The sequence below is a fragment of the Elephantulus edwardii genome, unplaced genomic scaffold, assembly GCF_000299155.1.
Source record: "Elephantulus edwardii isolate Elephantulus edwardi_28Jun2011 unplaced genomic scaffold, EleEdw1.0 scaffold00195, whole genome shotgun sequence".
Classification (NCBI taxonomy): Eukaryota; Metazoa; Chordata; class Mammalia; order Macroscelidea; family Macroscelididae; genus Elephantulus; species Elephantulus edwardii.
In genome coordinates this window covers 2,668,578-2,681,258 of record NW_006399945.1, presented here as the reverse complement: position 1 = coordinate 2,681,258, position 12,681 = coordinate 2,668,578, and the positions used below count along the sequence as shown (strand labels likewise).

Below are 12,681 nucleotides of genomic sequence, written 5' to 3'. Positions count from 1 at the left end.
AGAGGAAGACCTCGGATGAGACTGACACAGTGGCAATGGGGTCAGGTATGTTGGAGACAGTGACATTAGCTCAGAATAGGGCAAGGTTCAGAGCTATTGAGCATAGGGTAGCTTTGAGCAGGAGTCGGCTTGATGGCACATAACAACAATAAAAACAAGTCAATTATTGAACATTAAACAATTAGAATTTGTATCTGGACAAAGAAACTTTTTCTTCATTTTTTTCATAAGACACTAAAGATACCAGTTAAATACTCTTATATACAATTTCCAAAAAGGTAAGATTCTTGGTCTCGAAAAAAATATAATTAAAAAAAAAAACCATTTAAAATAGCTTGTTTAGTGGCAAGAAGCTACACTGCAATCCCAGAGTATGTGGTTCGAATCCACCAGATGCTTTGCTGAAGATGGAGGGCCAATCTCCTCCTGTACCAGTCAGACTGAATTTGACGGTACACACACACACACACATAAAAATAATAAAAAAAATATTTTTTAAAAAAGTAGTTTGAGAGGTGATCTGAATGACTTGTGCTTTCCACTCTCAACCAGCTGTCAATTTTGCAATAGATATTAACCCTAAAGCTATCCTTTGGGGGCCTGCTGGGGTAGGGGGTTGTGCTGATAACCCACAGGTGGTGCTGCTCTGGTAGTTTGAATCCACCATCTGCCCCACAGGATTAAAATGGACAATCTCCTCCCATGTGCCTGTAGGGGGTTTACAGACTTTGAAATGCAGTGGAGGGTCAGTTATGAGCTGGTTCTGACAGGACAGCAATGAGAGCAAGCGACAAGAACATATATTCCATGAAGTTTACTCACAAGAATATTTTAAAAGATGAATGTCTCTTATATTCTAGGACTTGCCTTACAACAGACAGGAGGGTTTTAAAAAATTTTTTACATTTTTAAAATTTTACTCTGATTTATTTACAAAGTTTGAGTATATTGTTTTTCACAAAAGCTCCTTCGCATTTCCTTCACCCCACCCATCCCCGCCTTGGATCCTCATACTCATTCTACAATAACAGACAAGAGTTTAAGTGCAATCTTTTTCAGGCTTTAAAAAGTAATCTGTATTCTAGTGTTTACGCTCCTTATTAACATAGTGAAGAGTTCAATTTGTGCTGTCACTCCAGAAAGAAAAATCTATGGGTCTGTGTTACATTACATAACCCCACCAACTTACATAACAGACCTATCCTGTCCCTTAACAAAATGAACTAACGAATGGGTTAGGTTTCATTCTGGGGATTGTCTTCTTTTAACTGGGTGGTCACATTCTAGAATGCCAGGTATTTGCCAATGTTAAAAATGTTACTCTTGATGATCTTGTGTACAGAAATCTTGGTCTTAAACTTTCAGATTTTTGCAAGTCACATGAAGCATATGAAATAAAGAACTCCTCCAGCTCCCATTTAATATAACTGCATGCTGTCTGGTAGCAAGGACAGTACTTTTTGGGCTTTTTTCCCCTTTGATTTTCATCATCATCAACCCATATTCTGCACATTTAAGTGAAAAGACTAGAGGAGGGAATATAGGCATACCTGGCTTCATTTCTCTCTCACAGGTATGGATTTTTTTCACAAACAAGTTTTGTGTCCAACGTGTGTCAATTCTATTGGCATCCTTTTTCTAATAGCATGTAACACGTTGTCTATCACATTTTTATAATTCTCACATTTCAAACCTTAATACTATTGCACACTTAAAGACTGAAGTATAAACCTAACAATTATATTCACTGAAAAACAAAACCCCCAAAAATCATGTGGCTTGCTATATTGCATTATTTTTGCTTTCCTGCAGTGGTCTGGAACCGAGTCTGATCTCAGAGGTATGCCTGTGTGACAAAAACCATCACCTGTGCTCTGGAGAACCTGAGGTAATAAACCTTGCTTAAAAAGCTAGAATGTAAAAAAAAAATTAAAAAAAAAAAGAGCTAGAACGTTAATCTGACAGTCTAGTATTAAATGAGGTGGTATAGCACTATCTGTGCATTGCTGTACAGAGGTGACTTGTGGTTGCTGTGATGCTGAACACTGTGACACTGATGTGCCAAACGTGGTAATGGTTACCCATGGTGGACAGTGTTTGCTGGAGCTTCCTGACTAAAACAAGCCTGGAAGCAGGAGCGGCATCCACTTCCGAAATGGCTTGCCTCCGGAAACTATACGTACGAACAGTGCTCAGGCCTTTTGATCATAGGGTCACTATAAGTCATCTACAACTCGACGGCACCTAACAACAACAGGCTACAAAAGAGGACTGCCCCCCCCCCCAAGATGCTCAGAAAAATTCATTGCTGTGGAGTTGGAATTCTCTCACAGTCCACTCCTCATTGGGTTTCCGAGGCTGTAAATAGCACAGGAGATGGTCATTTCTTTCACAGGACTGCTGGTGGGTTCTCATTACCAGAGGAGAAAGCCTTCAAGTCAGCAGTGCAACTCCCTTACGGACTATGACTCCAGGGAATTGTTGATACTTGTTTTGTGTGTACAAAGGATGCTATGGGAAGATCTGATTTCTTATTAATATAAGCATTAATCAACTGCACATTTTACTCCCACACCTACCTTCTCATTTAGAGTGTAAAGGAGAGTAGAGCAACAACAACAAAACGGTCTCTCCTGATTTCTCTAAATTTTATGATTTGAATAATATTGTAAGCTTACTATGAAGTAAAAGCAGCAACTGAGAATACACTACTTGGTCACATAATCCTCATAGAAAAACCTGAGTTGTTGTAGGTTGCAAAGGCAAGAAGTGTATTCTTTAGAGGATGCACACATTTGCACAGTGCCAGGTTTGTGCCCAGAGCACTGTTGTTCTATACATGGTATGAGGTTGTGAAAGAATGAATATTTTAGACACTGTATGTTCTCAATCCCTAACTCAACGGGGAAGCAGAAACAACTGTAGAGGGGGGCCTTCAAACCGTCTACAAGTCTTCTACTCCCAGAACCTAAGGTCAATTCCCCAAAATGAAAATTCATTTTCTGGACTCTTAACCCACATGCAAAATTCTAAATTATGAGGGTTAAGTAAAATAATTAAAACAGCAATTATCAATGTTCTGGATTCAGATTTCTGGAAAATGTCTAGTAAATTTTTCCTAAATTACATGGTCAGGTAAAATATGACCAAAAAATGCTTTCATCTTTCAAAATACGGGGTTGCATTATAAGATTAATAAATGACATTCTTCCAAGTTTAGGAGCTACTTATTATTGTAACTGTATTTCCTGCCCCCCCCCCCCCGTTGATGTTATGTGTCATCAAATTGCCTGTGCCTCATAGCGACCCTCTGTACAACAGCTCTGAACTCTGCCCTGTTCTGAGCCAGTCTCACTGATTACCACACCTAATCCCATTGACTCAGTTATTGTGTCAATGCAACTCGTCCAGGGTCTTCCCTTTTGGTTGTAATTACAACTCCTTGAAAAATCCAAAGACTGTAATAGATGATTTTCTTTGTGAAAGGAAAAAAAAAAATCACCTAAATAATTAGCATTTAAACATACATGTGATCCAGCTATTCCACTACTTGGAATATATACTGAAAAAAATGAGAATTGAGGCACAGAGCTTTGTATACCAATGTTCACAGAGGCATTACTTGCCATCACAAGAACATGGAAACAGCCCAGATGTCCAACCACAAATGAACGGAGAGATTATGGTACCTTCACATAATGGTATACTACACAGCACACAGGAGCAATGATTTTGTAATTACCTAACTTGGGACTGGAGAGCATTATGCTCAGTGAACTAAGTTCCACAAAGACAAATATAAAATCACTGTTGTAGAATGAGTATAAGGATCCAAGGTGGGGGGAAGGGTGGAAGCAGAGGGATGAGGATGTTCAGGAGGCATGGAGGGATTAATCATGGGGTGGTACAATTTGATGGGGGGGGGGAAGGTGAGGGAAATTGGAAGAATCTATTCTGGAAAACAATGTATTCCAATTTTATAAATAAACTAGTATAATAATTTAAAAAATGTAATTCAAAACCCCACACATATGTGAGTGAAGCTGGAATTTCAGAACAATTGCTTGCTATACAAGGACGAACAAGAAAAGAATCACGTAACTCTGTGTATAGAAAATAAGTTGTGAGAGTTTAGAGTACGTGGAAGAGAGAAAAATTGCACAGGCAAGACAAACATCCAAAATGGCTCAACATAATTTATTTTTTTTTATGTTAAAATGTACAGAGTTTTTTTGAAAGTACTTGCTAGAAAGGGGGGAAAAAAAAGTGATATTACATACAATAGGAGAGGAAGGGAGGCCAACTGGCCCGGAGCGCATGACATGAAGAAATACAAAGGCATCTAGGCACCCCTTCCCCTTAGCTTACAAGTCACCATGAACAAAGTACAAAGAGGTTACAAAACAGGAAAAGCAAATATAAACAGACAGTAATAGACTTAGCTTCATTTGTACATGCGGCTTTTAGAGGCATCTGGAGCTCTATTCACACACTCTAGAGATCTCTTTAAAGAGAACTTTTATCTTTCTTAAAATAGTTTTTAATATTCTACAACAAAGATAAAAAATTTTAAAGATGGAATGAAATGAAAAAGCTCTTATTTTAAAAGGCATCAAAGTCACTAACAGTGTTTTTAAATTTCTTTTTTTTTCTTAGAAGATTACCCAAGTTATCTTGCTAAAAATACATTTTTTTAAAACAGAAGTGAAAAAATGACAGGTACCAATATTACTGTGTTGGATAATTTCTTTTATAATATAGAAAAGAACATTTTCTCTACAATAGTTCTACAGTCACAAAGAGGCTTGTGGAAAAGGGAGCTGCCCGATTGAAAAATTTTTTTGTTTTTAAAAGAAACAAACAAAACCAAACACAATTGCAAACCAACAGAAACTGAATTCACGGCCCTCATTTCAACAGCTTCTCCTTCTGCCTTAACCCACCCTCCTCCCAATATACCTCCCTCCCCAACCCCCCCATCCCCACCCCAACCAGGAAGCAATGACATAGCTGAAGATGTAGGGAGAGGGCAGCACAGTGCATTTCTACATAGATGATCGGGAACTGGAATAGTATATACAGAGAAACTGGGTCCTACACAGCCTTGCACATGCTCAGAATTTATAGCGATAAGATGTGGAATTCTGCCTTTTTCTATCTAGCACACTTAATTGAGAAAGTCAATTGAAGTGTATATATTTAAAAAAAACCCAACAAACCTGTGCATTTGAGAAAATTTAATGCCTAATTAGTAGTTTAAAAATTTATCTATATAAAATGTACAAATAAAGGAGAGAATTTAATGCTTACAGGTATTTCTTTAAGCAGTTATTTCCCCCTTTTGGATATTTGACTGCACATACCAAGTGGTATAATAAGTTTCCATCTTCTAATGATGGAAAAACCCCATATATATATAATATATCAAATATATTATATATATATCATATATATAGATAATGTTTTTACCTATCCCTGGAACAAGTAATAGGAAGAGTATGGGAGAATTGGTTGCACAAGAGAAAAAAGAATGGAGTTGGGAGCAACATATGAACCTGCTAAAATCCTGCTGTCCAGATTGCTCGACATGTTGCTGGTGCTCTGACAATCCCTCTTCTCATTAGCCACTCACAGGAGAGGGGCTGTTACACTCCTATTCACAAGGGATGAACTCAGAATCTCGAGACAACTGAAAACTAGAGGTATATATATATATATCATTTAAGTAGCATTTAAAACTCACACCATAAACTCCCTTACAACACACATTCTGTATTATCTCTTCCAACATAAAATAAACAGTGTCAAAGGTTTATCAGGTACTTTTCAAATCACTGAAATGTACAGTCATCCACCAACACTTTATGAAAGTAATGTAAGAGGCAAATCACTGGAGACTGCTGTTTGAGTTTAATCAGAGTCAAAGGCTCAAGATTCAAAGACCCTTAGCATTTCAAAGTACATACTAAAAGCAAGAGGCAGGCTGACTGGAGTATGTGTGTTATGGCTGATTCACCAGGTGGTAAAAACTAAGAGGTTCATGTCCTCTTTGATTGTTAATTGACCATCTCTATTCCTCCAAAGGCTAGATTAGGATTGCAAACAGCTTTCCTCTGAGATTTGGCTGTTAATTGAGACTTACAGTATTGGTGTGTCTCTGAGTGCTGAGTGGGAATAGTTTCTAAAAAAAATTATATTACACTTGATTCAAGAAAAACAAACATTTCAATGAAGTCCATTTATAAAGAAACATTCTTGGGGAAAGGTTTCAAGAGGTGTGTGTGTGTGTGTGTATAGGGAGTGGAGGGGATTTTAAAAGGAGAGGCATTTTCCTGCCTCGATTTATTAATAATAATAATAACAATAATAATAATATTAACAATAATAATAAGTTTAAGGAGCTTGGGTTGTTCTCCACGTCCCCGTCTGAGTCTCCCCTAAGTGCCTCCTGCTGGAATGAAGTAGGAAATGAAAGGTTAGGTTTGGAGGAAAGGGTCTGGCTAACCCTTGAGATGTATATATAACATTTAAAAATGACAACACTGGGAGCTGCAAACAGTGAGGGGGAAACATACATTTTAAAATAAAATAAAGATAATTCACCTTTACACAAATCTTATCCTCGTGGTGTGTAAAGAAAGTAAGGCTCTTCATAATTATGAAAAGATTTTGTGCATGTTTCCCCTATCCCCAAATCCATTTTTTGATGAGTTCTACTGTAAAATGCTTCAAGATTGTGAAGAAAACCAAAACCCAGAACAATACGAATCCCCAAAAAAAGAGAAGACCAGGTTTTCTAAAAAATAAAAGAAACCAAAGAAAAATTCCTCTAAATCTACAGCAATATTTTAACTGGAAAAAGGTCCATTTTTCTCTGGTTGTCAGTATAAAAGGTTCCTTTATTTATATATATTTAAGTTTTTAATTGCAAGTTCATCTTGCTCATCTTCTCATGTAAGGTCCGTTGAGTGACTGCTTGGGCACGCCAGCAGCATTCATGTAGCTGTGATGGGAGGGGCCAGTGTACATCATGTTTCCATGGGGGTTTGGCTGCATAGGCTGCTGGGTATAGGCCTGGCTCCCCATCATTCCCATCTGCATCTGCATAGGATACTGTGCTGTCTGGTTCATGTAGGCAGGGTTACTATGGTAACTGCTGTTCATCATGGGCTGTGTCATTCGATAGCTGTTCATGGCATTCAAGGTGTTCATATTCATGGAATTGACATTATAGGCAGGGGTTGGCATTAAGTTAACCCCCATGTTCATGCCACGCTGAACAGTCAGTGCACGAGGGCCAGCCTGCATGGCAACCGCAGGTGGGCTGCGGCCATACAGCTGCTGCTGGTGAGCAGCTGCAGAGGGCAGTGGTGCGGATTTGGAGCGAATGGAAATGTGCCCCTTGACTGGCATTTGTCCTTGCAACCTCTGAGTGTGAGGGATGCCAATGTTGGTGGCAGACATGTTGCACTGTAGGAGAGGTGATGTGAGGTTCATGGTAGTAGATGCCAAGTTTGGGGGTGGCGTCATGGTGGCTTGTGCTTGAGGGGTCCCAGCTAATGGATGAGATGGAGCTAGCTGAGCCAGTCCTGTATTGGACAGAGAAACACTGGTTGCATAGGAAGTCACAGCAGGAGAATGGCTATAAGGCATGGCATGAGGGTCCATAATGGTGTTAGTCAGCTGCTGCAACTTGGCTAAACTGAAGGTGGCTGATGGCTGAGAGTAGCTGCCGGCACCAAAATCCCCTGGGATTCTCTCATAGATACTTATGTTCCCAGTGCTTCCAGATTCCGGAATCTCCATGATCATAGGTGCTGGGGTGAAACTATTATTCATACTACACTGCGACAAGGGGGGCTGCTGCTGGGGTGGGGGTGGGGGCTGAGGCTGTTGAGGCTGAGGTTGCTGTTGCTGTTGCTGCTGCTGCTGTTGCTGCTGTGGTTGCTGGGGCGGTGGAGGCTGTGGTGCTGGTTGTGGCTGCTGCTGTTGCTGCTGCTGCTGCTGTTGTGGTGGTGGTGGTGGCGGCGGCTGTTGCTGCTGGTTACTCGGAGGTCTCTCCACCACACAACTCTGAGGTGACTTGATGTTGCAGTTGGCAGCAGGCTGGACATTGTTCTGCTGCATCATGCTGCAGCTGTTGCCCATGCTTGCCATTTGCTGAGTGACAACACAACTGTTCTGGGTGAGGCTGCTAGAAGATGACAACCCACCGTAGGAGCAGCTGCTCTGAGAAGAGTTATTGCCACAAATGCTGCCCCCCATTGTGGAATCGTAGCTGCTAGGGTTCTCATAGTTTTCTGTGGTGCTCTCAATGCTGCCCAGGTCACTGAAGCCACTGTCCACCACCTGCTGAGAGTGGTCTGATACAGAAGGCACATCCATCATGGGGCTGGTCTCCATGTTCTGCATAGAGGGTGCGGACAGGGATCCTTGTTCTGGGCTGATCTGGGTATAACCACTCTCAAGAGCAGGCACATTGGGACTGCTGACCGAACGGACTGATTGGCTGGGATGAGACTGAACAGAGGATATGGGGCTGTTATGTTCTGAAGCATGGCAATCTTCAACCATTGATATCTGAGGGTCTTCATCAGCTTGAGTGTAACTCTGTAGGGTCTGACAGGCAGCAAGAGTTTCTTCACAGTCCTGGTAGGCCCCCTCATGCTCATTGCTTTCTTCTTGAGTCAAAGACTGCACTGCTTGGACAGTTTCCAGATCCAGCTCACTATGAGGAATCTCTTCCTCCTCTTTTAATTCAATTAATTCTTCCTTATTGTTTGAATCTTCTTCAGGATCATCCTCAGACCCTGGCATGTGCTCTGATACCACGGAAGTTTCATGGGAAGGCTGTTCCTCTTCAGAATCTGGCTCCATTTCATCTTTATCCTTTGTATTCTCCCTACAGTTCTGTATATCAGTATCTAAAAAAGATTCTTGACTACCAAGCTCCTCCTTGACATCTTCTCTAATAGATGGTTCCTCTAGTTCTTTTTTCTTGGTAGGTTCTAGATGACCATCATCTTCATCATCAGCATCATGGTCTTCATTCTGGTTGGTCTCTGCAGCCACTTCATCATCATCATCTTCTTGTTCTGGTTCCTCTAGTTCTTGTTGCTCTTCCTCAGATTGCCGCTGCTCTTCTAAAATCCGAGGTTTATCTTCTTCCTCTTCTCCTTCGGGCTCCTTAGTTTCTGTCTCAGGACTATTGCTGCTATCCAGTGGAGATGCTGCTCTAACCTCACTGCTGGCTGTATCCTCTTCTTCACCTTCTTCAACTTCTTCTGCCTCCACAAGCATTTCCTCTTCCTTCCTTTCTTCAGCTAAAGGTACGTCTTCTTTTGGTTCAGCAGTTTCTTCATTCTCTTGAATTTTTGGTTTACGTCCTGTTTTAGGAATGGAGATAATGGGCTCGATAATGCATTCTTGAGTAGAATCTGATAACATTTCCTGACTCAGTTTAAATCCTGGTTTGCGACCCGGCCTTTTCTTCCAGTGGACTGGTTTGCGGCTTTTGCCTTTCGGCCATCCTTTTTTCTTTTTCATAGGTGTGGATGTATCTGGCTCAAGTGAAGAATCCTTCATGTCACGTTTGCCCAAGAGAGACACAGGCTTCAGGACAGGAGTATCTATAAAATAATAAAGACAAGATATAAGACTTTATATTTTCTAATGCCTTTTTCTGAGCTTATTAGCATGGACAAAAGAGTTTCCTTTATTATCACAGATTCCTGATTAAATTGTAAAATCTAAAAATCTAAAGGATTTAACATTATATGAAGAGGGAACAAGTATTTAGCATAGAGCTAGACACACAGATGTCTTCAATAGAACTAAATATTAAGAAGAGATTATATTAATAAAGTTACAAGAATAATTTTCATTATACACATTAACATTCTAGATTCACAGAACTCATTCGATGAGCAGAACTCTAATAAGAACTATTTCTCCTTAAAGTACTTTAAATGACTCCAAACACCCTCTCCTAAAGGATTCCACATAGACTAACTTAAAGCCTTATTGGTTCAGTGATGGGAAAAGGATTCAATTGCTCTAAGTTCATATGTTTGTTTTTCACCCCAACATTGTATTTCATAGTATACTGCAAAATTCAGTGAAATTTTAGCATTTACAAATACTAAGTAAGAGCTAATAATGATAATGTGTTGCCTGTATTTCTCAGCAAAAGAAGTTAAAATTATCTTTTCTGCAAGTCATACATTCATTTTACCATAACAGACTTTATAAAGATGCAAATAATAAGTAGTAAATATACTACTCTTTTCAAGTTGTCTTTATTGTCTAAATTATGAATAATTTCATTTCTTCTTTCTCTATGTGATTTAATTATTGCCCTTAAGTCACACACACACTTATCACATCATGTAGCATCATGAGTCAATTATTCTAGTTCATGAATGAGTAATCTTATGTGAACAATGGTTAAATCAATGTTGTACTTGTTTAAGAACAGTGCTGGCTGCCAAGTATTAGAAACAAAACCTTACTCACTGACATTGAGTTGATTTAAACTCACAGTCATCCTTCCAAAGACTGTAAATGTCAATGTGAGGAGACTGATCATTTGTTGCCTGTGAAAGTAAATTTGAATAGCTGGAGACTTGAGGCCCTGTGGTTAGCAGTACAACAGCACTATAGAGTATCCTACCAGAGCACCAGAGCTCAACCCAGGCATTTAGTCCTTGACCAATAATGGCCTAAAGAAAACGGTAAAGCTCTAGTGGGAAGATTTTATAAAAAAAATTTATATAAGTATTATTTTTCAACCCATTAACTTCTTTTTAATTAAAAATATTTTACTGTGTTGATGATGGAAGGTTTACATAGCCGTTTAGGTTCTCATTCAACAATTTTTATACAAGATGTTCAGTGACATCATATTCTTAACAATGCATGAATATTCTTGGTTAGTTGATTTCTTACCCATTAACTTTTAAATAATGTATAAAAGCCAATGCAAAAGCAAACTCAGGGGTACAGTGGAGACAACTAAACAGGCAGCTGGAAAACCTTAAGCAGCAAAAGAAATGGCTGAGTCCAAGGAAATCTATCCAAGCTAAATGGGAAATGAATTAAGGGATACATTTTCAGTATACAAAAAAAATCTAGATTTTTATAATGTGCCAAATTTACAAACGAAATTCTTTATTCCCTAGTTAAGTATCTGAAAAATATACCATGAAAAAACCCCTTAAATAACCAATCATAACAAAGAAAAGGTGTATTCATCTTATCAGTGTATTAGAATTATCTATTATGTGCAAATATGTTAACAAAGAAAATCAAGCCATATATTCTCTGGAAAACTGGTGAAGACTTTTTTAAAAGGAAAATTAAAAAGTTCAACTAACTAAAGCATAAAATTACAGGTTTTATACTGGCAGTGGACAATGAGACTTCAGATTCACCTAGCAAACTGCAGGCAACATGATAAACTGTTAAGAAGGTGGGCTACGATGCAAAAGATCAATCCAGTTTATCTCTAAGAAGGAACTGACAAGATGTTGTCTTTAAAAATAAAAAGGTAGATTTTAAAAATTACTATGTCATAAAACAATACCATTAAGAGGTAGTGTTTCCATCTAGAAGTTCTGGTATGAAGTTTTATTTGTTGGGCTACTAATCAAATGGTCAGTGGCTCTACTCTATCAGCTATTGGGCAGAAGAAAGATGGGTAATTTCTTCCCATAAGATCTGCTATGGATAGAAGCCTTCAGGGTGACTATGATTCACAACCACCTTAGGAGCAACAGATAGGAAACTTGCCCTACCCTGTTCCATCCTAACATCCTCTGACATGTTGGAGCCCATAAAAATTTACTATTAATGGGAAAGACATTTGAGAGATGATTCAGGAAGGATTCATGGTGGAGAGAATTGTCTTCTTAGCATTTTTTTTTTTAGCATTCTTTTTTTTTTTTTAATTATTTTTATTTATTGAGGTCCTATTCAAAGGACATCATATATTGCCAGGAACAAAAAAAAACTAAATTCACAGAAAACACATTCTAATAAAGGGTTATTACTTAAATATATTTCTGATTTACCTACCTACCAATTCAGTTAAATGGACCCCCCCCCCCCATGCTCCCAAAAACAATGTCCTAGCTGGAAGGTTTGCAGATAATACAGCTGTATTTTTTAAAGGCAATAAAGCTACAATAAGTAACAGTTTTACACGTACCATCTGCATCATCTGACTCTTCGTCGTCGTCTTCATCTTTAGATTTCCTCTTAGAAGAGGATCGACACCTGAGAACATCCTGTGAGGACAAACGATGGAAGTATCCACTAGAAAACAGTTCATTTTCATCTTCCTCCTCTTCTTCATCAATCTCGAATGTAGGTTCTAATCTTGGCATTGGTCTCTCAGAGTCAGAGTCTTCAAAAGGTTCATCCAATACTTCCGTTGTCTCAGAAATTGTTTCCGTGACTACACTACTATTGTGATGTTTGCGCTTTCTGACTCTCCTTCTTCGGGGAAGAATTGTTTTCTATTTAAAAGAGAGAGAAAGTATTTTATTGACAATAATAATTAATGAGCACTAAAAGTTGGGAATAGTGAAGAAGAATCAGTAGTCGGAAAACATGGGCTTGGTGACAGGAATGAGGCTGGAGATGGAATGATTGAATTTTGTAAAATCAATGACTTATTCA

At 38.9% G+C, this 12,681-nt stretch overlaps 1 protein-coding gene across 2 annotated transcripts in view; it reads right to left on the bottom strand.

Moving 5' to 3' along the window:
* Positions 1-4,176: 4,176 nt before the first annotated feature.
* KAT6A (K(lysine) acetyltransferase 6A) overlaps positions 4,177-12,681 on the bottom strand; it is a 180,508-nt gene continuing 172,003 nt past the window's right edge. For both annotated transcript variants that reach the window (XM_006896993.1, XM_006896992.1), the window contains 2 exons: positions 12,209-12,518; positions 4,177-9,629 (listed from right to left, as the gene is read on the bottom strand). In XM_006896993.1, the coding sequence (XP_006897055.1) occupies positions 6,943-9,629; positions 12,209-12,518 (2,997 nt within the window). In that variant the 3' untranslated portion in view covers positions 4,177-6,942. The remainder of the gene's footprint in view (positions 9,630-12,208; positions 12,519-12,681) is intronic.